This window comes from Toxorhynchites rutilus, chromosome 2 (assembly GCF_029784135.1).
Source record: "Toxorhynchites rutilus septentrionalis strain SRP chromosome 2, ASM2978413v1, whole genome shotgun sequence".
In the NCBI taxonomy this organism is placed as follows: Eukaryota; Metazoa; Arthropoda; class Insecta; order Diptera; family Culicidae; genus Toxorhynchites; species Toxorhynchites rutilus.
In genome coordinates this window covers 97,950,920-97,977,350 of record NC_073745.1, presented here as the reverse complement: position 1 = coordinate 97,977,350, position 26,431 = coordinate 97,950,920, and the positions used below count along the sequence as shown (strand labels likewise).

Below are 26,431 nucleotides of genomic sequence, written 5' to 3'. Positions count from 1 at the left end.
GGAACTGAACAAAAGATATTAACACTTTCACCTGAGATTTAATTTACAGCAGAGTGGATCAAATAAATATGCTTCAGTCGGATATGCATAGTGCTATTTCATAACACTACTGAGCGTTCAAAGCGCCTTCTGATATGCAATTGCACAGCGTGAAAACGTGAGGTACAACCATAATAGCATAACAACCATAACATAAGGCGTAGTGCACAAATTACGTAACGCTAAAAATCCGGATCTCATTATTATGATCGCATATCGCAAAATGCTAAGAATCAAGCAAAAATGGGACACACTATTTTCAAACTAAATTTTTCAACAAAAGAACAATGTTTCGCATGGAATCAAGTACCAAAATCGATAAAGAAGAGATTTCTGATATTCAAATCATATTAGAGCCTTCAAAAATAAGATATGTTTTCTAAACTAACAAAAAACTCACTCGTATTACCATAATAGTTATTATTGCGATGATAGGTACTTCTACCCTAGTCATTCTTTGAAATATATTTTTTGCGTTATCCGCGGTGACTTAGCCAGACTATTTCGTAGATAATCGGGGTTCTACTGTAGCAGGATTTATGCGAAACAGCTGTCGTTCGTTGGTGTTTGGCGCATGTGTGCCTCTTCTGTAGAAGCGTCAGTATCGTTATTGAATAGGCATGACTGTTGTGCTGATAGTCCACAGCGGTGATTTTCAGTAAAAAATAACTGAATCTAATATTACATTCAAGAATCTATTCTTTCCTATTATTGTTTGTGATAAGGTTTATATTTGTTGCTCAATGTAAACAATGTATGCAAAATCGCATGGGTAACATCATTTAGCAGACTTGATTGATTTATTCCCGGCGCACTCTCCCTGATAAGGTGAGAGTTGTTTTCTGCGAGCTTTCATTGACCAGAGAGTTGCATGCGGCTGTAATTTTTGTTTTATATAATTCAAAAGGTGGCCGGTTCATCGTTCCACATTCGGAAATGTTCTGTTTAAAATTGAATGCTGTAATCGGATTATCAACTGTTTCGATGAATTTCGCATAATATTGTTTGTGATGGAATCATGTATTGCTGGTGTTTTTTTCTGAAAGTATCAAAGTCGAGTTCGAAAGCTCTAGTCACTTACAATCCGTAATCAAAGAACAAGTCTATCGACCACGTTGTTGACGTAGGACTACGAATTTATTCCATTCAAATTGCTTGTTTATCACTATCACAGAATTTTAGAAGAACTTTTTAGCAGAAATTTTTGTTGGCCTTGAAAAAAACAGATGGACTCAGACATGATTTTTTTTAGAATAAAGATAGAAATGGTAAATGCAACGTTTGATCTACGGACAATGTGGATAGAGAAAAAGTTGCAGCTTAAACTTTACCAGCTTTACCAGCATTTACGAGGGCGAGGCTTTCCAAATGGCCTTTCTTAAGGCCAAAAGTTTAGTTTAGTTTTCCAAATTGGTCTTTTGAGAACAAGAAGCGAATCAACTGAGACATTTTAAAGCCTCTATAATTCAATCCATGACCATCATTATTCAGGTCATATTCAAGTTTCAGGTAGCAGACAGCAGTCTTTAGCCAAGCTGATGTCCCATACAACTGTTTTGATCGATGCAAAAAAGAATGTTGATGCAATTTTGTTTGTTGGATGCACCGTGTCGGTTTTCACGCCGTCTTGAGAGTGCTTATTTTGCACCACATCATTTCTGTTCTTGTACTGGGATGTATGTTTAAAATTTCGAAAACGTAGTATTATGTTTGGTGTGCAACGACTTAAGCGTTAATACAGCTTTGTCAGCTGAACGAAGTTATGACAAGCATTTCATTCGAAAGATATAAGGTGTATGAGTGATTTTTGTTACTTTTTGCCCAAAAAATTTTTTCCATCGTCCAAAAACTGCTTTGAAAGCAAACTATTGAAATCATGAAAAGTCTATAAATATGGGTGAAAGTGCGTCAAAGTCAAGATTGGTCAGCGGTCGATGCATGTCGTGGGTTGTCCGTGAAATATTGAGTGTGAACGAACCTCAGTCATTTTGCTACCGTTTTGAACAGACGTGCAAAATTTCTCACCTTAGAATGCATTCTCAGAATAAGCGCGAAGTGAAGATAGTGCAGAGCTTACCGTCAGCAGAAGCCATACAGCAGAGAAATATTAAATAGGACGTACCGCGTCGGTTTTCATAACGTAATGAGAAGATTAGTTGTGTATGATTGAATCACACGTGCGAATTGTTGATTTTATGCATTATCAATTAGATAACGGTGGTGGGGGAACACTAGGGTGGCAGCGAAAATGGTCATGTCAAATTTCAAAAACCGACCATGCACATTTTGTCTATCGGCCCAACAAAGTATCCCGCGTTAGATTACGTCCTGCGAAACGTCCCGCATTTGGTAAAAAGAGCGAAAATGTCCCGCGATATCAATATATTTCAGTATTACATATTGATTTTGTTTCATGGATGAACCTCAAAAAAACTTTTATTTGGTAGACTGTTCAAGAGCGCTTTCGATACATTCAAAGATTAACACGTTGAGCTGGTTTCATCGCAACGACAGTGGATTTTTTTAAAGAGTGTCAGCTGGGAACGACAACAAAAAAATTGAAAAATGATTTTTATAAAAGTCCCCTATTGATCCGCAGAGACCGACGTGAGTCAGACGAAAAGTTCATTTTCGGCCCCCTATGAAAAAAATATTAAGTTGCTTGATTCTGCTGCTGATGCGAATCAACAGCGTTGAATCATTTTTGTTGAAGACTTTATAAACGTAAGATTTTAGGAAAAATCCCATTGAATTATCTTTTGAAGTTTTTTTTCATCGCCATCCGAAATTAGTCCATTGCATCCGAAATTAGTCCATTGCATTGGTGCATACGTTAACACTAAAATCGTTGAAAAGTGGATTGTAATTTTCAAACATTCCATTCGGTAATTTTAATAAAATGGTAGAACTCAATTCGTCAAGCTTAAATGCTCTGACTAAGTGTGTTTTTTCAGGCGTAAACAAAATCTGGACCACCGGAAAATCACAACTAAGTGTCGATACGTTGAAAGAAATAATACAGATCAGGTTTAATTGCAAGGACACATGTTAAGAGCTTCACGAATAAATGAGACTTGCTAAACTATAGCCTCTGTTCACATAACGATTATACATAAGGTTTTTTTTGTGTCCCGCGTTAGACCTCTGACCATCTGATCTTTTTACTTTATATATATATATATATATATATATATATATATATATATGTGGATTTCTGAAAGTCTTGTGTCAAATGGACGATCAAAGATCACACTTTATATTTCTGTGGGAGCTTGTAAAACATTTTTCAAGTGCAATGATTTGTTTGTAGGACGCCGGTTTGTTTATATTTTTTAAAATGGCGAGATCTGCGACAAATAAACGGACACATACACCTAATTAGAGCGGAACACTTCAGCAAAGTTTCTCTCCATGCACGCGGAACATTAGCTTCGGAGCTATCAGTAAACCAAAGCAATTTACTACAACAGGCAACTAAACCTAGCGTCATCTATAACAACCACCAGGGCTCGGCAAGATCATATTCATCTGATAGATGATAGTCAGGGAACTATGAGGCCATCGGTCTTCGCATTCAATTGGAAATGAGTTTTTGCTTGTTCCAGCAGTTTCGAATCAACATGAATCAACAGTCTTTCGGTCCCTTTCCTCGCTACCTGTTACACACATTCTCCAATACAAAGATGCTTATTTTACAAACTGTACTGTACAACTGTCATGTTGAAATTATTATTATTTTTTTATTTTTTCGTTGCCTACCACTACATGGAAAAAGCGGGGAGTAATATACCTGATATTCTATTTACATTGTGCAAGTATCGATGTTCTAGTTCACGGTGGGTAAACAATGGAGCCGTCCATTAATGGTGTAACTACTTTTTTGCATCAGAAATTAAGTTTTCGTTTCACTTAAAATGGACGTAAAATGAGTTTGGGTACGCGGGAAACGAAATTCAAATCTTGGGGAGTAGTAAAGGCATGTTGACGGCGAATATCGAAGTAGTCCTAGTCGAAGACGGAGGATTTGACAGTTGCGAGTTCGTCTTCTTCGGACCATAATCGCGTACCCACTTGATACGATGGTGATCTTTTCTCAGGTAATTTGCAGGAAATACGTTGACACAGACTTCAGTTCGCCGTGCTCCATGGCGGGTGGTCAAATCTCCTCCTACGATGAAGCGGGAGTTATGTCGAGTGATGACACAACATCCATCCAACTCCTGTGATTCAAACTAACCGGGCAATCGGTGGAACACAGGTTTGCTTACAAGGGACCGCCGCTCTCGAAAGCGGGTCGGTGGCCGACTCGGATTGCGCCACCTAGATGGTTTGAGTGCGCCTCGCTTCCTTATCCTCGTTAGATGGGGACATAAAATATCTTAATTCAAAAATTACGGGAAATTAGTCCTTCTTTGACAAATGAGCTTCTCTTCTATTTCATACGGGATCGTTTATCATTCGGATGAACGTTCTATTCATATACATGGTATTCGAGTGATCTTGTTTCTCGGAAATGCTCTTGAATCTCGTTGTGTTAAAACACTGTTCTTATATATCCTTCTAACGCATTATCTGTGATTTCAATGTTGCACTCGGGTGAATGTCGCATTCGGGTAAATGTTCATCCGAGTACATGTTCCATTCGAGTAGTTCTCGTATTCGGGTATTTGTTACATTCGGGTGAATGTCCTTCGGGTCGCTGTCGTTCGGGTAACTATCTTTCGGGAAAATGTAACACAGTTATTATTGCATCTTTTCAATAGTGTTTTGACATTTGTAAAGAGACCTTAATTCGTCATATTAGTTTCAATGTAATAAGTAAGTTATCAGTCTTCATTCCGATATTCTGATATACGGACGTTTATATCTTGAATGATAAGTTTTCGATTGTCACATGCACAACTTATAAATCATACCTTTTACAAAGCGTGTATTCTTTTATATTTTTTCCAGATAGTCGTATCGGGAGCATCAGATTGCATAATCTAATCGGTCTAAAAATCGGTAGCCCGATAATATCACACCGTCCGGAGCACGGTATCGCAAAAACAAGCGCGCCATACAACATTTCCACGTTAAACCTTATCACGTGAAGATCTCCGTATGAACAATCTTTGTTCGCTACACTAATTGGTGCAAGTTTTAAGCGCTAATTGTGCTGTATCCACAAAGAATCTCCAATCAGTATTAAGCGGGGCCCCATTAATTGCCCAAGCGAGTTCTGAGGGACGCCGAGGCTGTATCACCGATGATCATCTAATCGCTCTCACCATCCTCCGTTCACCCGTTCACTACTCAGCGCGCACGGCGAGCAGCCGCGGATTCATCATCATCGCGCGCGTTTGTGTGTATGTGTGTCTGTTTATTTATCCACTTCGAGCACTTTAGTGCCGCTATCCTGTCTTGCGCCGCGCTACCGCGGCATTGGTGTGAGTGCGAGCACGGAGCGCGCAAATTTATATATACGCGAAGTAACACGCCGCGAGCCAACAGTCCGGTGCCGGCCGCGAATGAATCAAGGCGCAGAGTAAATTGTTATCTATTCTATATGCTACAACGAGCCTCCGGTGTGTAATACAAGTTGTGGAGAAAGGCAACAACAGAAAAAAAGCCCCAGAAGTAGTGGAAGCATTTTCATTTGTTTATACTCATCCTTATAGTCTGCAAGACTGAAGCCTCCTGCCTAATAATAGATTGCGATACGAGAAGTTGTGCAATTTTTTTTTCTACATAGAAATTTACATAGCGATACAAATATAGTGTATAGTGGCCAGTGGGGTATAGCCCATGTGAATAATTGATAGTTACTGCTGAGTGCAATTCGTAACAGTGTAGAGGAACACATAGGCTTAGTTCAAAATGAAGGATATCACCGCCACCAGGAGCCTAATCTATAAGGATACGCTCTATAAGGACGTCGTTGTTATTGGTGAGTGTCAGAAACCCCCTCGCAAATGATCAATTAAACACAGTCACTGCACTGTGAATGCAAAAACTTTATTCTGTCGAAATTTGCATGTCATTGCCGGGCCGTCATGTCACATGGAACGCGTTGATTTACGATGGTCAAACTAAACGTGGTTTCGATGTGTGTTCCGCATAACAACCGCCACCGTCATTGAACAGAATAACATTAAAAAAATACCGCTGCTGATATGCTGATATAATAGAACAAACTTTTCGTCCTGTATTTGCCATCAGCTTTCTGGTTTTTGGTTTATCTCGATTATAAGTAAGCTAATGGGGGGAGAGCATTTGGATACAAATGTTTTAATGGCACTGGAATTCTCGTAAGCGAACATAAAGATCAATTTTGTGCGCGAAGGAGATTATGCTGAGCTTTAATTGATGTGGAATTTTTATAGAGATTAAGCCTAGTTGTGATATAATGTATTTTCAATGGTGGTTTTGTACCAAAATGGAATACAAACTCAGCGCAAAAGAGATGTCTTCAAGATATCATATACAGTAGAAACCGCTTATTATCACTCCGCTTATATTGAGCTTCCTCCTATTATTACGTAATTACATAACGAAGTTTGGTTTTCATATAACATTCTTTGAAAAAAAGTCGGATATAATGACTTCTTTACATGTATTAAATACATTAAAAAACGGTTTCGCAAAACGCTTTGTATGACGTCCGCTTATTATGGCCTCCCTTGCAATTTTATTATAAACGGATTTCATCGAATTGTAAAACGCACTACTCCGATAGAGTGCAATTTCATAGATATGATCCATCTTCAAATGGCTCAAATGTTTCTTGACTTCAGCTGTTTCTTAGAGGCATCATAGGTAATCTCAATTTGAGCGTTCGATTTCCTAAGGATCGGGCTGTAAGAACTCAACATGTCACATACAATGCACGTTCATTGAATTTTGCAAGTCACTTAGTCCAGAGATTATCCTGCCCTCTACAATTCATTCGAGGCTTGTTATATAACAAATCGTTTCAAACTTCGAGTAAATCCTACCTAATTCTGGTGAAATTATTTTGAACAAACAATTCAGTGTAAGGTTCATTTTACCAACCATAAATAGCCCATGTATTATTTTCACACTCACCTAAAAATTTTCACTTTGATAACTTATATAGCTTCATGATTTCATAGTTGTTCTTTTTATCTTATCAGTCTGACATTTCTCGTATCAATCATCGATCTTCGTATCAAGATTTGGATCTTGATTTCCGCTAGGGTCTACTGGTGACTGTCTCTGCCATTAGCAAGCATTCTTTAACAGTTCTATCTAATCTAAATTTTGTTCAACAAACTATCTTATGCTTCCCTGTGTTAAAAAATACGGCAAATCTAATGTAGAAAATTGCCGTTGATTCGTTTGCTTATGTGATATCCAACCAATATGAATTTTATAACGAAACATCAAACCTCCACCTTTATACATTCTAGAGCGTGGAATCTAGATCACAAGTTGATAATTATACGGACTCCCTGCTGTCTCCGGCATGATATTCGCTTTCGGTTCTGTAGCTGAATTGTGTCAATTTAATTCTAGAATGCATGAAGCTCCCTTATAAGCTTATCGTGTGCGTGGGAAACTATAAGGGTAGAACATTTCTATAGCAATTTGTGCGTATTCCGACCGGTGCAATTCATAGGATTGAAATCATTTAGTTCATTAGGGTGCTCTACAATGGAGCGGATGATCGATTTTGATATAATACGAGGATCCACTGACTGCCCTAAAGTTCTCCCACAGATTCTGCCGAACATTCCTTTCCGTTTTCTTCTTTCTTTCTTTCTTTCTTCTTTTTTTATGATAAATTCTTTAATCTTCTGGTTCATTCGCCTTTGACACTGAAAAAGAGTATTTAGAATATTGTTAATGGAGAATCCTGGAATTTGGAAATATATTGTATATTTCCAAATTTACTTCCTTCTCAATTTTACTTCCTTCTCTTTCGCGTAAATATAGAACACTTCCTTCATCTGTCGGTCGCGAACACTAATTTGTATCTGTTAGCTTGATATAACCTGTTCATACGAAAAGAAGAGGTTTTATACCCGTTCTGGTTTGTTTCATGTAAGATTTCATTTAAGACAAAATGAAAATAAAAAAACTCTCAGAACATGCGACCACTCACGAGATCTTAATATTCGATCATCGTAATACTGGACCTCATGTCATATTGTCAGTCATAACCATAATCATAGAAGAATAAATGCAAATAATCACACCATCTGATAATGCATTTAAACTGAATTTCTGATAATGTCAGAAGCTTAATTTCGGTTGCAAAACTAATAGTCGTGTTCCTCATTCAATGAACTTGTGATGAAGTTATTATTTTAACATTTTTCGCGTAAATATAGAACACTTCCTTCATCTGTCGGTCGCGAACACTAATTTGTATCTGTTAGCTTGATATAACCTGTTCATACGAAAAGAAGAGGTTTTATACCCGTTCTGGTTTGTTTCATGTAAGATTTCATTTAAGACAAAATGAAAATAAAAAAACTCTCAGAACATGCGACCACTCACGAGATCTTAATATTCGATCATCGTAATACTGGACCTCATGTTGCTATGCCGGTTGAGAACAGTTTTGAGAATAGTAATTGAAAAATTTTACCTGCTCGTAGCGCTTTTTTCCCCCTTTTGACTTGTGTTGGTCTTGGCAGGTATCAAAATTTGACATGATTTATTCATGTGCTCAAAAGATGAACAAATCATCCAGCAGAGTATCCATAAATCGCCAGAAATATATATAAATAATGAATCAGTGATTTAGCCCAATGAATTATTTTTTACAGAGTACAAAATCTAGAAAATACTGGCCAAATAATTTCCTTTGATTACGAAAAAATAATTAAAAAGGCGTACATTTGTTCAATTAATTTGTTGCAAACGAACATAAACTATATATTTCTAAACTGTGGGTAAGACGGGCAATGGGTTAAATAGCCGACTGTTGATTTCACTAATTTCATATTTATGTTGATGGGTAAGTTATGTAAGTGATGTTAGAAATGTACAAAATAAGTGAATTCATTTGCACGTAAAAAATTCTGAATGATTCAAATAATATTAGTGGTGTGATAAACGGACTTACGAACACACACACGCACACATAAACAATTAGAAAATCAAAACCAACAGTGGCAGTGGCTTGAAAGTTTGAAAGCTATCTCTTAAGTCGGCTCGCTGGCTGGACCGAGACTAGAATTGATTCACCTGATGTATTCTGAGAATACATCATGAAGCTAACAACTTTATAAGTCCAATTAACACGTTAGCAGACCATACATTGAAGAATTGCCGCAGTGGGGGAATATTTATTAGGTCGCATCTTTGTCTGTTCTTCCCTTAGATATAATGATGCCTAATGGTAGCTACGATAGTTTTCGCAATGCCATGGATATTTCAAAATAGAAAAAAGCTGAAAACAGATTTTCATTTTATCCCCAATATCTGTCATGTTAAAGGCAGTCCTACATCAAAACGCGAACGATAAATACGGTGTATTTTTTAAACACGGAATGTATTCCGTTCGAAATCACGAGATAATTCAAGATTGCAAAACACCATATCGCATTCATTTAGCGAATTCGATAGTTTCACTCTCTTAGAGTGCAAATGCAACTCCATTCATATTAAATTACATAGTGCAGATAATGGTGTCATATAATATGCCACATAACGCCAATCAAGGTTACGGCTTCTTTGTTTCAAATCGTTCGTGTCGCCTGGTTCTATTGCAAAATCGATAACAACACTCTTCCTGAATTCTATGGATTGGCTATGAGGACACATATCGCAATTGTTTCGGATAAAGTGAACGCGAGTAAGAGAGGAAAGGGAGGCAAGATTGATTAATTTTATCCCTGGAATGCCTGCGGGTTTCAATAATTATTGAGTCATGTATTCATTGTACTGATAGAATTTATTTTTAATTATTCCCCAATGCTCTAGGACAGACAACTCGATCGTTTTCTCAATGGTGTTAGCTTCCTCAGCGAAATACAAAACTGTCGTTTCAGGTTGTCGATGGAAAATCAAACACGTGATTGTTAGATGGAAGTCGTATGGCGATATAAAGATGTTATGCACCGACATGTCCAAGATATAACATTGAAAAATATTCACCCGCCTAGGAACCTAGAGAAATAATATCAACACTAACTGCTGACGAACAAACATGCTTCACGTCATCAATCCTTTGGCGGCCAAAGCGTAAAAAATATTTTTTGACGAAAGCCAAATTAGACAATTCTGATTATTGGCGATAAGGAAACCCCAAAACAAACCCAAAAACATTGTCATATGATAGCTTTTCAAAGGCATGAAACATTTTCAAATTTGCTGTTCGTTGTTCGATTTTCCGAACAACTGGCTGTTAACGAATAAAATTTCATGACGAAAAATGTGAATATTACACAATGCACTAGTGTTTTTCAAACCAACACATGTCGTTCATGAATCGGTTTCGAAATGTGTGCTAACAGTTCCTAATGCATGGTTCTTAACCATGATGAAACGTTTCGATATAAGTCACAATTTCCATGTGTCAGATAGGCGGCTTTCTATCGCATGTAAAAGATAGCTTTTTGTGTTTGTAGTTGGGGTTTTTGATTTGGCTTATCTTGTATGTGTTTTTGATTTATTGATTTACGATATTGAAATAGTAAATCATATATTGTCAGTCATAACCATAATCAGAAGAATAAATGCAAATAATCACACCATCTGATAATGCATTTAAACTGAATTTCTGATAATGTCAGAAGCTTAATTTCGGTTGCAAAACTAATAGTCGTGTTCCTCATTCAATGAACTTGTGATGAAGTTATTATTTTAACATTTAACGATCATTTGCCTTTTACAATGCATTGATTTCTTTCAAAGATTCAAATGAAATACTTTGTGTTAGAGTATTTTTATTCGTTTTAATTACAACAACAAATGAAGGGGTGAAGTCAGTTATGGCTTTCTCTGAAGTGAAATTTGGTTTTGTCGATGTGTAGGTATATTTGATTGTGAAAACGCTTTCGAAGTTCGTCACGGCTTTTTGATGGCCTGAACTACCGCCACCCTAATTATTCGGAATGTCGTTAGTCACTATTCTGAGTAGGTCGCTGGCTTTGTTGTCCAATCTGGGTATTTATTTCTGTCATTCATGGGACATCGGATTGACAATCAATTTTTGTTACAACACAAATGATAAGATAAATCTATCGCGATAAAAACCACCATGCACCACCCCGGTGTCGCTCGGATGCATATCAGGGTAGGCTTAATTACCCTTCTTTCTACGTCGCGGTTTTATTCGGGTGGAAAAAACCATTTTTGTTTGTTCTAGTCATCATGATAATCGTTTTGCCCTTTCCCCCTTTAACATACACACACATTAAGTCACATTCTCCGTGTGACAGAAAAACATGTTTCGTCAGGAAACCACGGAATTACTCATACAGCGTTGTTCCACGAATGTGAAGTGCTTTCGTGGTTGATAATTCCACAATCTTGTGGAAATTAGAGCTGTCACGCAACACAAAATACAAATGGAAACTATGAGAGCCACTAGATAACGTCAACTCACTCGAAGCCCAGCTATCTACTTTCCTACTATCACCCCAATGGTCCAACTCGAACCGCTATTCGCGGACTGCTTCTCGTGGGCTACGATTGCCTCGATAAGAGGCATCATGATGTGGCAAAAACGTGCGACCGTCATGTGCAGCGTGGGAAATGCGCACTTGAAAGCCCGAATGTGCGCATTAATGTCTCATGTTGAGAAATGCATATTTATAGAGCTACAATGTGTTCTTAAAGGTTTTTAGAGGCGAATGAACTGAAAAGTTTAAAGCCTCTTTAATCCAACATCATCATCATCTTAAAGGTATTTCACTATCAATTTATTCAGGGAAATTCGGACGGATTGTATGTGTATCATAGAATGATTTTATACGATTATGTCAGTTTACGTTTGATTTGTGGATGGCTCGTAATTTCTGTATGATAGTTGTTTGCTTTTGATCGGATGTTTGAAGGTAAAACCGGGTGGGAATAGAAGTGATGATAGAATATGAAAAATGGGTTCCTCATCTTGTGCTTATTTCCTGCTTCAAGTGTAGAAAATCGTGAGAAGTTCCCGACGGCGATCTCAAGTCAACAGCCAAATTCAATATTTTCGACTCCCATGCTATCGTATACAATTGATAAGTTTGAACTGAGTATTGGAAAACAAACCGCCGAAATATTTCAGATAACAGATAACATGTGATCCCAATTAACGAGATGCAAAAAATGCATTTTGATACACTTGTCGAACGTAAATTGAAAAATTCTTTGACGAAAAATTCCTGGATAGAAGGAGCATAATATGTTTGCCGTCCACCACTCGCTCACGGGAGCCGCATTTGAGTTCTACTGATTGAGAAATTTATCATATATGAATGAATGTCTGCAGTATGACACACCAGAACTGAATGACCTGTATTTAGTTCATCACACTGTTGCAGTATTCCAGGTAATTCTTAGGAGTGGCACCAAGTCAGCTTTTATCGTTATAAATGTTGTTTTTGTTCCGTGCATTAGGCCAACGGTGATATAGTGTTCAACAGATGTCGAAACACGCCAGTAATTGCTGGTTTGCCTCGATGTTTCCTTATCTATGAATATGGATTTGCCCCTATTTGTTCATAAAAGCTGAGGAGCTTGATTTTATTCAGTCTTTCGAAGCCTATTCGAAAGCCTTTTCATTACCAATTTTCACGTCAATCGGTTCAGTAATGTTCGAGCTTATACCGTATGTAAAAAGTTTATTATCCCCTGGACAATTTTAAATTTTTCTTTATGATGTTTATTTTTCTATCGGTAGGGATAAAATCAAATCATAGTCATGTGATATGAAAGTAACTTTGGTCAGTTTTTGAGATATGATGATTGAAATAATAATGAAAAAAAGTAATAAAATATTATCCAGTTTATTCCCGATATTCTTTCAATATTTCATGTGACTACCCTTGGCATGAATGAAGATTGACATCACCGTGACATTGATTCAAGAAGCTTAGCTGTACTTTTTGGTGCGATTTCGCTCCACTCAGTTGCAAATACTTGCCGCAGTTGTTGCAGACTTGTTGAATAATTTTTCTGAACCTTTACTTTAAAAATATACCACACACTTTCAATTGGGCTACGGTCAGTTGATTGTGCTGTCACTCCAAGACCTTTATTTTTCTTACCGTAAACCAATTTGATACCAGCTTCGAGGTAACATATGCATTAAAAATGGACTAATTTCGGAGGCAATGGAAAACAAATACAAAAGATAATTCAATGGACTTTTTTTTTCAAATGCCACAAAAATTCTTCGACGCCCTTATCTGTTGATCCGCAGCAGTCATGGCGAATACAGTCAATCAACTCCGCTCGATGCCTTGTTCGTACTGCCAGTTTCACCGCGAAAAGCGAAAAAGTTGAACATCGTCAGGTACTTCGTGTCCGCAGATTATTTTTTTTCCGCTTCGTAGATGGTAACACTGCATTCCCCACTTCGGGACGATAATATACGGCTACGGCAATATGTACAATTTACAAGAACGTGTATTTTTAGTGAAATCGTATTACTCGAACAACCGAAGCCTTAATGAAACTTTGTCCTCTTATGGTAAGAATTTCAACATTTCTTGTCGTCGATTACTTTCTTTGGGAGTACGTGAAAGACCGTTGCTATGTTAATAAGCCACAAAATTTGGAGGAACCCGGATTTTCAACAGCATCGAAGGCGTGATGTAAAGGGTCCCTTACACGATAAATAATAATGACATTACTTCGTCAGAATGACAATAACAATGATCGTGTAAAGTTAACAAAATTGATATGATAGGCAATAATGATGCAAATCCGGATTTTCTGATCTCGCTTCATCATTACTGTAAATGAGCAGGGACACTATCATTCGAGGTGTCTAGAATACTGTGCGACATCTTGTGTTAAAATCTATGTTTGTGAGGTAATTTAATCTCTATCAGGTTAGTGGGTCCAAGACAATTTAAAATTCTTAAAATTTGAATGAAAATTATTATTTGCTGTTACTTGAATGCATAAAACACGTAGCACTGAACCTTACTCGACCAATTTTTTATAATTTTTCTGAAATTCCTACCAAAACTCATTAGTACAAAATAAAATTACCACCAGAATTAGTTTTAGCTTAAGACTCTTTCACCATTTACGAAAAACCTGTTACTCTATTACATAGAACATCATATTTGATGCGAAAAAAATGATTTTCATTTCTACTTTTTGATTTTAAAAGTTTGTTTCTTCTACCTGAAAACCCGTTATCATTTTCGCTTCACAACGAAAAAACACGAAGCTTTAAATGTGAATTCGCGATGGCGACGATACAGTGTCGACATCTATTACCCAGTTACGGGGTGAAGCACACGGGTAAGATACGGTGTCGACATCTACGAAGGTATTGAATAGTAATGAATCGAACATAAGCTATCGAGATTACTATTGAAAAATACAGTTTTAAATTGTTAATAGATCAATTAATAGATTTAATAGATTTAAATTGTTAAAAGAATTTCAAAATGGTTTTCGAATGCTCATAACATATTGTTCTGAATCTTCTTCATCTATCACTGAAAGACATTATAATAACAGATCAAATTGTTGAAATTACAATTAGAAACCATTATTAGTAACAACTTTCGTTCTAGATTTTTTTTTATTTGTTTGCAGAAAACCTTTCAAATTATTGATGAGGATATTTATACAATATAATAAAATTGAGTTTAATTGATAATTTTCATTTCGAAAATGTGTTAATTTCTCTTACGACTATGAAAGCTAGAGTTGCTACATTCCTCAAAGCAATAAAAATGATCGTGTAGGGTTCAAGAATAATGATAATGCCGAATGGAGTGTGTCTCGCTCGTATTGCCATTACTGATAATGTCAATGCTACTATTCGTGTAAGGGCCACTTAAGAAATACCAAATCAGTACGTCTAGCTAATGAAAATGTCTTCGACGATGTGAGTGCATTTTTGTACTTCAAATTCATTGTGCATTTGTTAGAGAAAAAAAACAGTTTAATTTATTCAACTTGACGTTAACCAATGCATATACGACACAGGCTTTTGCACCCTAGTTCGAACTAGAGGAAACAGGACGATTTTGCAGCAAATAAAACTCGAGCTCCTTTTACGAATGTGGTCATTTATTATTTGGTTATTTATTTTATCTGACTTATGACTTTATTATGAGAAAAAGGCAGATTGGCGTGAAAACTCACGCATCTTTACGGTATGTATTGTATAAAACAAAACAATAAATGCTAGCCAAAACATGAATAACATCAACAACACCAATAAAAAATTAAAAAAATACGGGTGGGTAATGCCATGGACATAACCAAAAAGATATAGGACTACATCAAGGGCTGTAAATTTGAATATATTGTTTAATTTTCATTTGTTCGATTTTTTCAAATGATAAAGTGATTTGTGCGTGAAGTATAAAATAAAAAAATGTAACAGTAAAATGTTTTTATAAAATTTTTGGTGGTTCTAGATCAAACCTTCGATGTTGTCGGTGTTATTCCCGTTGGTGTTGGATTGGATTCCTTTCGTTGGGTTCTGATGAGTTTTTATTTAATATCTATACCATTTCTCAATTCGCTCTCACTTCCGTTTCGTTTTTTCTCCTTCTAGGTTTGTTTGATTTTGGCTTTATATACACTGCGTTTCATAACTATAGAACCACTCCATTTTTCTGAGCTATATAAGAAGTCGGTTGAATCGAAATATATAGTGCAGAATATAATAACTATCTCCATTTATAAGACTGATCATTTGAACTTTATTGTTGTGTTCAGTCGCGAATCATTCGAAAAACTAAAATTCCAGTGTTTCATAACTATAGAACCAAATAGAAAAACTCTCACTCCTTTACAAAATTAACGTCAATTTCACATGAATTACAATAAGTTTTTAATTTTTTATATCATCTTTTGCTCTCAATCAGTTCAACCCATTCGGGGTGGATTCGACCAAGCTGCGCCATGTTGTAGTGTGTATTTCGTTCTTCCCAGAGGATACAGCTCGTCTAAGCTCTTCAAATCACTCATACTACTTGTAAGCTGCTTCTACTATTCGTACGATCACTTCTCATAAGTTCATGATAGGGGTTTGATCTGGTAAACAAGCTGACCAATCCAGAATCCATTAAACCAAATTACTCAACTATACCATTGTTATACTTTGTATACTGTTTTTGATGCAAAAACAGTAGTAAATGATTCTAAAGTACCTCGTTGCACTTCTGACTGTACTTGTGACTGTTCTTCAGAATCATTTACTGCTGTTTTTGCTTCAAAAACAATGTGATCATTGGGTAATCCAATTCAATATATTGAATATCCTCAATCTATTGCTGCAAACATCTTTACAATCTGTCGTAATATGGCCGAGTTATTATTTTATTATGTTGTTTCTTATTCATATTTCTATACAGTACAGATATAATGTAAGCAAGCTGAATGCTTTCACTGAGCGGCACAAACTTGATAATGGCAGCGAAGCAATAAAATTTCTAAATTAACTCTCATCTTCAGCATTACCGCAATATAATTATTGAAAGACATTAACGAGTAGTTTTTACATCTCTAAAAACATCATACAGTGAGCTGTGTTTTTCGGTTGAAAACTGAACATGAAATTCGTTCCACAACACAATCGATTTCAGATTTTCTGTTGCTGTTCTGCGAAAAGTGTTGCTTAGTATAATTTTTGTATCATTTCACTGATACACAAATTATACTATACCTTCCGCAGAACGGCAACTGAACCATCGAAATCCACCTTCAGTTTTCAACCGAAAAACACAGCTCTCACTGCTGGAAAATACCTTCATCACATCCATCATGAAATACGCACTTTAACGCCAAATTCAACCCGAAAACAATGTATGAATTCACGAAAATTGAATGATCGATGGCAAAAATTCACCAATAAGTCCAAAACAATTCCAAATTTTACACAAACTCCTCTGGCAAGCAAATTATAATAATTAATGGCTTTTTACTGTTTCAAACATTCTTTTTGAACTCATAGAACATTTTTAAATAACTCTCTAGTGAAAGTGGGCCACCAATTTTTAAGCAGGTTGGCCGAAAAATCACACAGGGGTGGGGCTTTCCACGCAATGTTTTGCTTCCTTTTTTCCTATTTTCTTTGGAGGAATGATATGCACGGCTACGATTATTTTCCGCAGTAGTATTGATGTATTCAATTTGTATTTCGCTGCTGCACTAGTCGCTCATCTTGGTAGGTAAGATTTAAGGGGGAGTTCCAGTGTAACGGCACGAGTTTCGAACCTTTTTTTCCAAAATCCGAAAAAATAAAATAAAGAATATTTTTACCATCCATTATATCATTATTTTTTCTTATCTATATTTTAACAACAAAGTAAAAATTGAACGAAAAAAATATGTATAATTAGAATACTTGCAAGTTGATGAATTGAGGGTGTTCAGTTGTGCCATGGCGTACACGATTCCAGTCCTACTGGTTATCTGAAACAAAAAAAAAAACGATCAGATTCTGAATCAGTGAAGATGCCGCTGTCACATGAACCTCGGGCTAGTCAAAAGCATGTTTTTTTGACAAAGTGGCGACCGTTTGACGATTGTTTTTACGTTTCTCGTTTTTTTCGAAATAGTAAAATTAAAAAATTATGATTTTTTTTATTGTTTCATGCGATAGGGAGACGCATACAGATTATATTCATATGAAATCTACATAAATCGGCTCAGTAGAACTGTAGCCGTCGTGTTTGCCAGTTTGAAAAAATCAAGTTTCGAGGAAAACGCGTTTGAAGTTAATTGATATAGTCGTACTGGATTAGATACCGCATCACTAAAATGGCAATGACTCGGTGAATAATGGAATTTTCGAAAAGTTCTTTCTAGGGTATATTCTTGAACGCCTATACTTCAGAAATACGAAGATTTTTTTTTATATTTTTTTAATGTCTAGACTAGAACACTGCCTTAATGACCACAAATTCGGCCAATCAACGTGCGATTTGCATCATTTGCAAAATGGGCCCAAGATGAAGAAATTATCTTGAACGTAGGAATCTCTCAGGTACATAGATGTTCGGCTCCGCTAGAATACCAAGACTATTGATTTCGTTTAATAGTCCTTTGGCTGTAAACACTGTCTGGCTTACCTTTATTCTATTATCAAGTGTTTCAGGACCTCATAACTCACAGCGGACCTCGTAACGATTCACTGGTTTATTCCATGGTATATGGCGTAGGTCCTGACATATAATTCTAAGGTCACCTGTTTTCCCCACACGTAGCAAAGATCATGTTAAAATGTTAAAAGTCCAAAGTAGAATGTAGAGCCGGTAACCTATACATTATTTTCAAGCATCTATTCTAAAATGATTGTAATTTCTTCAGTCTAGTTTTGCATGCATGACCCTTCACTAATATTCCATCCATAAATCCACGGTTGGTTTGCATTTAAAGGTTTGGTTCCAAGATATTTTAAGCGATTCACTCTTTCAATTGAAACATCTATAACTGCGGGTCAGAGCAAAAAATCGTGTTTTTAGAGAGTGGAAGACCATGTATTTAGTTTTCGATAAATGAGGTGACAATTAGTTAATTTGGTAATATTTACAAAGAATAGCCTTATTTTTTTTTCCAATGTTTTTCTTCTCTTTTTTTCAACGACATGCGACTTTCAGGGTTATTCAAATCACTTGAAGATAGTTTCCGCCGATCTAAACATAATCTATCAGAAGCTTCCACCAGGATATGTTGAACTGGCACTCATAGATGATCCAATGAATAACTATAATTCCCATTTCATTATCAATTCGAAATCCTTTAACTAAAAATGAGTTGATATTTAAAACTGAAACCTTTCGGTGTTCCTAGAAATAAATGTACATCAAAAAAGTTAATTCAAATTAAAACCTATTTTAGTGTATTTCTGACACCAACTCATGAAGTACGTGCCGCACCTAAGCAAATTATTTCATAAACCGCTCCGAGCTATTGCTATTATTGCACCGCCAAACTTGGATTGCGATTTAGCCCACTATTGCGATTACAACAGTGTCAAATCAAACAACGAAGCTCCAACCGTTATCAATGATTTCATTCCCACCAACACACATTTGTCTACGTCAACAGGAATCTCCCCGTCGTGTGACCGTTCACGCGATAATGTTGACATCACCCAAGGTGATTACTGTCCACGGGAGGCTCGCTGTGCTCGCTGCGAATCAGCACTGCAAACACTTATAAACTAACGGGAACATACCCCTACCCCCCTCCACTGAAGTTCCCCGTTGGTCGACCGGCAATTGATAAGACGTCGATGCAATGTGCGCACTGAATCCAGAGCCAAAGCCACGAGTGTTATGTGATAAGATTGTGTGGTGTCGTTTGTCGATTTCTGATTCCTGGCAGTTCCGTTGTGGTGTGTATTTTTGGGTTTCTGCGGTGAGATAATCCTCGGGCTACATTGGGTCAAGTTCTGGAAGCTAGCTTTGCGTAATTCTCTCCGGGTGCATGATAATGGGCACGTAAACTCTGAGGGGCGCTTTTGGGTATTGACATACTGTCTGTGCCGTTGCTAGCCGAGATTTTCGGCGGATCAAGATCAATCATCTGTGTGCTTTGTATGTTTTGCATGTACAACACACGGATGTATAATCACAGCTATTCGAAACGAACAGTGAACAGTTTATGTGAACTTTGCTCCCAATTTACAAACAACACTCCGACGGTTGTAAACATCAGCGGTACAAATTACACTCAATAACGACTGCGTTTTAATTGACCATAGTTAGAATAGCTGATGCAAATCATTCGGTGACAATTTGCTGTATATCACTTATTTAAGCAAATTAATTTCTAACACAGTGTGTTTTTATTGTTCTTTTTAAACTAGGTAATGGACCGAGCGGAATATCGTTATCGTATATGCTGGCAGGTAATTGGCCATATTGGTCATTGGAGAAGATCCAGAAACATCCAGACGAGCTGCTGCGAGCTCGTCTCAACTACTATGACGCGGACAAAAGTTTGGTGGAACATGATCTGTTCAGTCTAGCCGATGGGCTCGAGGGACGCAGTACCAATCCGGTATCACTATTGGTAGGCTCTTCTATTGGTAGTACACATTTGATAAAATGCTTCATTATTCTTTCGATTTTTCAGCTGGACAGCTTGCAGCATCCGTGTGCTGATCTTGGTATGGAGTTGCCCTGCATGGTGGACTACAAATACCATCCTGTGAAGGAAGTAAGTATTTGTCAGTGGTGTGCGTTTCTCGATTGATGCCAATAGCTCTACTTACAATAGTGATTATCTACCAGAATTTGAAAATTTTGGAATTTATAGATTAGCGAATCCTATGAAGTCGCGCCCTCTTCAGCAGTAGTGATACTCGCGAACGCGTTACAGCTGGTAACAGAATGCGTGCAAAAAAAAATCCAATTTTGAATAACTTCAATTCCCTGTTATATAAACACAAAGGTCGATAAGAATAGAAACAAATTATAGGGGGTAGTGTCCCAGACACGACTGCGTTGTTGACTTAGGACTACATTATTATTTTATTCGATTCACTTGTTCATTACTTTAGTGTTTAAGAATCCTTCGAAATTTTCGAAATGACTGTTTAGTAGAATGTTTTGATCACTCTGAAAAGATTTTTTTATTGAATCAGGTGGCTTTAATTGATTGATGATTTATCATTGCCCTCTCATGAACAAAACACAAGCTGATCATATGCCGCAATTTATTTCTTAATGTCATTTAAATTTTATTTCATTTAAATTTATCTGGAGTTTATCGCGGTTGCCTTTCTCACATTTTTTTGAAGTAGAACTACGTCTTTCATTAAGGGTGCCAAATCAGAAAACATGTCACGTTTTTATGAAATAAAATTATCGTAAATAACTATTTTTGCAGCGAACGGATATTGACGATTTATGTACCAAACGTATCGGAAATTCCCTAAAATTGGTTTTTTTGTGCTATATATTAGGCTGTCAAAAAAGTCCTGCGGTGTTTCCGCGAGGTGTCGTTGTAAGCGCGTAGTTCTAGTTGTATTCATTGTATCGAGTCATAAAGGGTGTGTCACATCAAATTGCATCACGGAAAAAACGCTGTAGAAATTCGCCCAGTAGACCGATCCTTTTGAAAATTTTAGACAGTAAAATAAAAACAATTAAACAACTTTTGGCATTTTCTTTTTATTCACAATTCGAGCCCAAGCCCGTATGCTCGCACCTTCCTCTTTACCCCGTCCATAAGGTTCTGTACAACGTCAGGTTGTAGTTTTTTTTGAACAGAAATCCATTTTCTCTTGAAGTCCGCCTCCGATTTGACAACTTTTGGGTTCTTCCGGAGGGCCTGTTTCATAATCGCCCAATATTTCTCTATTGGGCGAAGCTCCGGCGCGTTGGGCGGGTTCATTTCCTTTGGCACGAAGGTGACCCCGTTGGCTTCGTACCACTCCAACACGTCCTTTGAATAGTGGCACGAAGCGAGATCCGGCCAGAAGATGGTCGGGCCCTCGTGCTGCTTCAATAGTGGTAGTAAGCGCTTCTGTAGGCACTCCTTAAGGTAAACCTGCCCGTTTACCGTGCCGGTCATCACGAAGGGGGCGCTCCGCTTTCCGCAAGAGCAGATCGCTTGCCACACCATGTACTTTTTGGCAAACTTGGATAGTTTCTGCTTGCGAATATCCTCCGGAACGCTGAATTTGTCCTCTGCGGAGAAGAACAACAGGCCCGGCAGCTGACGAAAGTCCGCTTTGACGTAGGTTTCGTCGTCCATTACCAGGCAATGCGGCTTCGTCAGCATTTCGGTGTACAGCTTCCGGGCTCGCGTCTTCCCCACCATGTTTTGCCTTTCGTCGCGGTTAGGAGCCTTCTGAACCTTGTATGTACGCAGGCCCTCCCGCTGCTTGGTCCGCTGGACGAATGAACTTGACAAATTCAGCTTATTGGCGACATCCCGGACCGAACTTCTCGGATCACGTCTAAACTGCTTAACTACGCGCTTGTGACCTTTTTCACTGACGGAGCATCCATTTTTGCCGTTCTTCACCTTCCGGTCGATGGTTAGGTTCTCGAAGTATCGTTTTAGTACTCTGCTGACCGTGGATTGGACGATTCCCAGCATCTTACCGATGTCCCGATGTGACAACTCCGGACTCTCGAAATGAGTGCACAGGATTAATTCACGATGCTCTTTTTCGTTCGACGACATTTTTCCAAATTTACGAAAAATTGACAGTGAAGCATGGCCAACGTGATCTATACACTCTTATCTGATTATAAGCGAAAGCTGAAGATATAATTCCTAAAAATTAAATTTCTACAGCGTTTTTTCCGTGATGCAATTTGATGTGACACACCCTTTACTATAGGTTGTTGGAAAGGTATTTTTGCGCGCTATAATATAGTCCTTGACAGTGTTTTGTTTGGTTAAGTCGTTCGTGAGTTATAGTATCGCAAATATGGAACAAAATAAAGAGAAAATCCGACATATTTTACAGCACTACTATGACAAAGTCAAAAATGCATCTCAAGCTGCCAATAAAATTTGTGCAGTTCATGGACCCGATACAGTTTCCATTTCCACCGCACAACGATGGTTTCAACGTTTACGTTCTGGTGTAGAGGTCGTCGAAGATGCGTCACGCTCCGGAAGGCCTGTCGTCGAAAATTGCGACAAAACCGCTGAATTAGCCGAGAAAGACCGGCATAGTAGCAGCCGTAGCATCGGCCAATAGCTGGGGATAAGTCATCAAACCGTTATTAACCATTTGAAGAAGCTTGGATTCACGAAGAAGCTCGATGTATGGGTGCCACACACGTTGACGCAAAAAAACATCTTTGTCCGTATCGACGCATGTGAATCGCTGCTGAATCGCAACAAAATCGACCCGTTTCTGAAGCGGATGGTGACTGGCGATGAAAAGTGGGTCACTTACGACAACGTGAAGCGCAAACAGTCGTGGTCGAAGCCCGCTGAAGCGGCTCAGACGGTGGCCAAGCCCTCATTAACGGCCAGGAAGGTTCTGCTGTGTGTTTGGTGGGATTGTCAAGGAATAATCTATTATGAGCTGCTTCCCTATGGCCAAACGCTCAATTCGGACCTGTACTGCCAACAACTGAACCGCTTGAAGGTAGCACTCATGAAGAAGAGGCCATCTTTGATAAACAGAGGCCGCATTGTCTTCCATCAGGACAACGCCAGGCCACACACTTCTTTGGTGACGCGCCAGAAGCTCCGGGAGCTCGGATGGGAGGTTCTTTTGCATCCGCCGTATAGTCCGGACCTTGCACCAAGTGACTACCACCTGTTTTTGTCCATGGCGAACGAGCTAGGTAGTCAGAAGTTAGCCACAAAAGAGGCCTGTGAAAATTGGCTATCCGAGTTTTTTGCCAATAAGGAAGCGAGCTACCTTATCAGGGGTATTATGAAGTTGACATCTCGTTGGGAACAAGTCATCGAACAAAACGGCGCATATTTGACTTAAAACAGATGATTGTAACTAATTTTATGAACAAATGAAAATTCAAAAAAAATACCGCAGGACTTTTTTGACAGCCTAATATTACAATCACCTGGTGTGTAAACGGTTTAAATTGATGAAAACTAGAAGCATTTCCATTTTCTCATACATTTTTTCTGCTCATTTGTGAGTGTCCCTACCCATGCCGTCAATAACGAGCAACTTATCGGCGAATAACGAAGGGGAATGATTTGAAGTCTCCGTGAACAAAGAAAAGAAGAAGAAGAAGAGCAAAGGGTAATATTTGCCTAGAACATAGATATAGGATCTCGCTGAGGCAAACTTTCAGTATCGTTCTAGATACGATGCAATGAACATCGGTTATCTTCCTTGTTTTGCGTTATCAAATGTCTTCGTTTCGGATTGAGCTGTGAACGCGACCAAATTATTTACTCGCTGATGTCTCTGGCATTGCAATCATTACATCAAACTGACGCCATTCCATTAAGGTTCTGATCTATACAATTGTGTGGGAATAATCAAACTAGGCTATCATCAGCTCACCAAGAAAATAATTGTTCAGGAATTTTGTGTGTGATTCGGTTTCGCATGACAGTAGCAAAACTATCTCCACCAAGGATGACAGCTAAGCTAATCGAGAGCGGTTATATAAACAGAAAGAATTTATGTTGAGAAGAACGTAAAACGGAGATAAGGGTGTGTATATTTAGATGCTTCAAGCCATCAATGTATGGATATTTTTGTGCGTATTCGCTGCATTATAAAATAATATCCGAAATTATAAACAAGCGACTTGAATAAATAACAGCGTAGTTCTACGTCAACAATGCGGTCTTGTCTTGGACACAACCTCCAATAATCTTTTTTATTTCTGTATTATAGTGACTTTCAACGAATTTGGCTGGTTCGTCACTTTTAATCTTTCATTTTGGAAGAATGTCGGGAGTGATTTTTCACATTTGACACACACTCGGCTACAAGCGATTTTTTTGTTGCATCAGCATCATAATTCTTCCTACATAACTACATCAATCTATCATTAGCACCGCATGGAAACAACAACCATGGCAATACTTGCATGCTTGTATCATATATCATGCTACATGTTATTTAGTATCGTCTCAGTGGAATCGCATCTCTAGACATCGTTCGTAAAACGCAAACTAACAAGCACCAACAAAGCGTTCGACATACCATGCACAACGAATCTTTTGATCTGAAAATTGCGTTAATTGTGTCGTTGCTAAGGCGATCTCGAACTTTATTCTTCTTATATTCAGAAATAAATTGATCGACATATGCCGAGGAGTGAGACATAGTGAGATGGTTAGAAATAGCAGCTTTGAGCGTCGAATCATTAATATTTTTGTCATTTGCTTGATCAGCTCCATGAAAAAAAATGCTACAAATATCCTTTAAAAATATCTGCAATCACCATCCATTGTTCTGATAGTTTTTATCTGCTTCCATCCCAACAACATGCCGTTTTTGAAATGAAAATTCAGTAGAATTCCTCGCAGATATTAGTGAGGATTGTTAGATAAAAATCTTTCAGCTATTCATGTAGCATCGTGGAATATATTCCAAAAAGCAACAGAGGTTATGTCATTTAATCTTTTTCTTTACAGAGCAATTTCATTTTCAAGGTACGGTTTTCATTCTCCATCATGAAAACCTGAAAACGCTTTCATTACTGCTTTGATGCTTATTAGATTATTAGGAATGTTCCTGGGATTTTACATTGCATAAGCCGAATTCAATTTTCGAAATCAAATATCTGCCTCACCAGTTTCACCAAATCCGTGTGCTATTTATTGATCACTTCAGAAAATCTGTACCTATCTGTACTTTTGCAAACTGAAATCTGTGACGTGCAGAATATGTACAAAAAACAAATCGGAAAAAATCTGTACCTTTCCAGATAAATCTGTACTAGTGGCAACTCGAGGAGAAATGAAGCTCTTGTGACGACACAAACAAGAGATGTTCGATGGTGTGAATATAGAAAGGGACTGAAAGTTTGCATCATATACCCTAGTGCCAATTTTACCTTCTCGTTCTGTTCTGTTCGTGTTTTCTTTCTTGTTATTCCACAGCATGACATCCACGACATCCATAAATACAGAAGGGTGGTGTTCAAGACACGATTGCGGTGTTATCGTAGGACTACGAAATCATAACCTACGATAAACAAAGATTCTAGAAATTCAAGAGTGAAACTCTTTGGTACAAACATCTAGTAGCACTGATAAGGACCGATGAATGAATGCTTTCACTGAGTGAGAGGGGCGAACGTCTCGCGAAACAATACAAAGCCAATTTGAGCAGATCTTCAAACTAACGCTCAGAATTGTACTGTTGATTGCCCGCTGTCTTGAGCGACACTAAACTTCTTGAAAATAGATTTCCAGTACCTCTTAGTAAAACTCCAATGCCCCCAAGAACACTCAAAACGACAACAAAAAATTCGATCCGAATCGGGCATGTGTCAGAATGGCGGTGTTGACAGCAATCGCTGTGAAACAAATGTTCGCCTTCTATTTTCCTCCGAAGAACTAAGAACTCTCATATCTTCTTCGCAGCCGGCTTGAATTGCACTGCACTTTGACGTCACTTTTAACTCTGAAACAGTGCTCGAATTTAAAAAGATTAATTGATCGTCACCAATTAGTCATTCACAATTTATCAGTGATCTTACTAGCGACTAGATGGCAGAGGCTTTCTAAATAGCCTTTTTTAAAACCGGGTGTTTAGTTTAGTTTTCCCAATTAGGCCTTAAAGGCCTGGAGCGATTGGACTGAGAAAGTCCGAGAGTCTAAGAAAGCCTTTGTA

General features: G+C 37.8%; 1 protein-coding gene and 1 long non-coding RNA gene across 10 annotated transcripts in view; one reads left to right on the top strand and one right to left on the bottom strand.

Annotated features, from left to right (window-relative positions):
* Nucleotides 1-26,431, top strand: part of LOC129764991 (oxidative stress-induced growth inhibitor 2-like) — a 132,584-nt gene that overhangs the window by 94,217 nt on the left and 11,936 nt on the right. For 4 of the 8 annotated variants that reach the window (XM_055764714.1, XM_055764713.1, XM_055764711.1 and 1 more), the window contains exons 2-3: nt 4,993-5,968; nt 19,997-20,349. In XM_055764714.1, coding sequence (XP_055620689.1) covers nt 5,899-5,968; nt 19,997-20,349 — 423 coding nt within the window. In that variant the 5' untranslated portion in view covers nt 4,993-5,898. Of the gene's footprint in view, nt 1-4,992; nt 5,969-19,401; nt 19,523-19,826; nt 19,918-19,996; nt 20,350-26,431 lie in introns of those variants that run through there. The other 4 variants (XM_055764716.1, XM_055764710.1, XM_055764718.1 and 1 more) reach the window with 4 other exon arrangements.
* LOC129764993 (uncharacterized) lies at nt 18,509-20,595 on the bottom strand. 2 transcript variants are annotated; one of them, XR_008741316.1, is made up of 3 exons: nt 20,405-20,595; nt 19,042-20,338; nt 18,509-18,971 (listed from the first exon to the last, which is right to left on the bottom strand). It is a non-coding gene; the product is annotated as an uncharacterized LOC129764993 (long non-coding RNA). The 2 variants fall into 2 exon arrangements; XR_008741317.1 differs by having other exon boundaries at nt 19,062-20,338.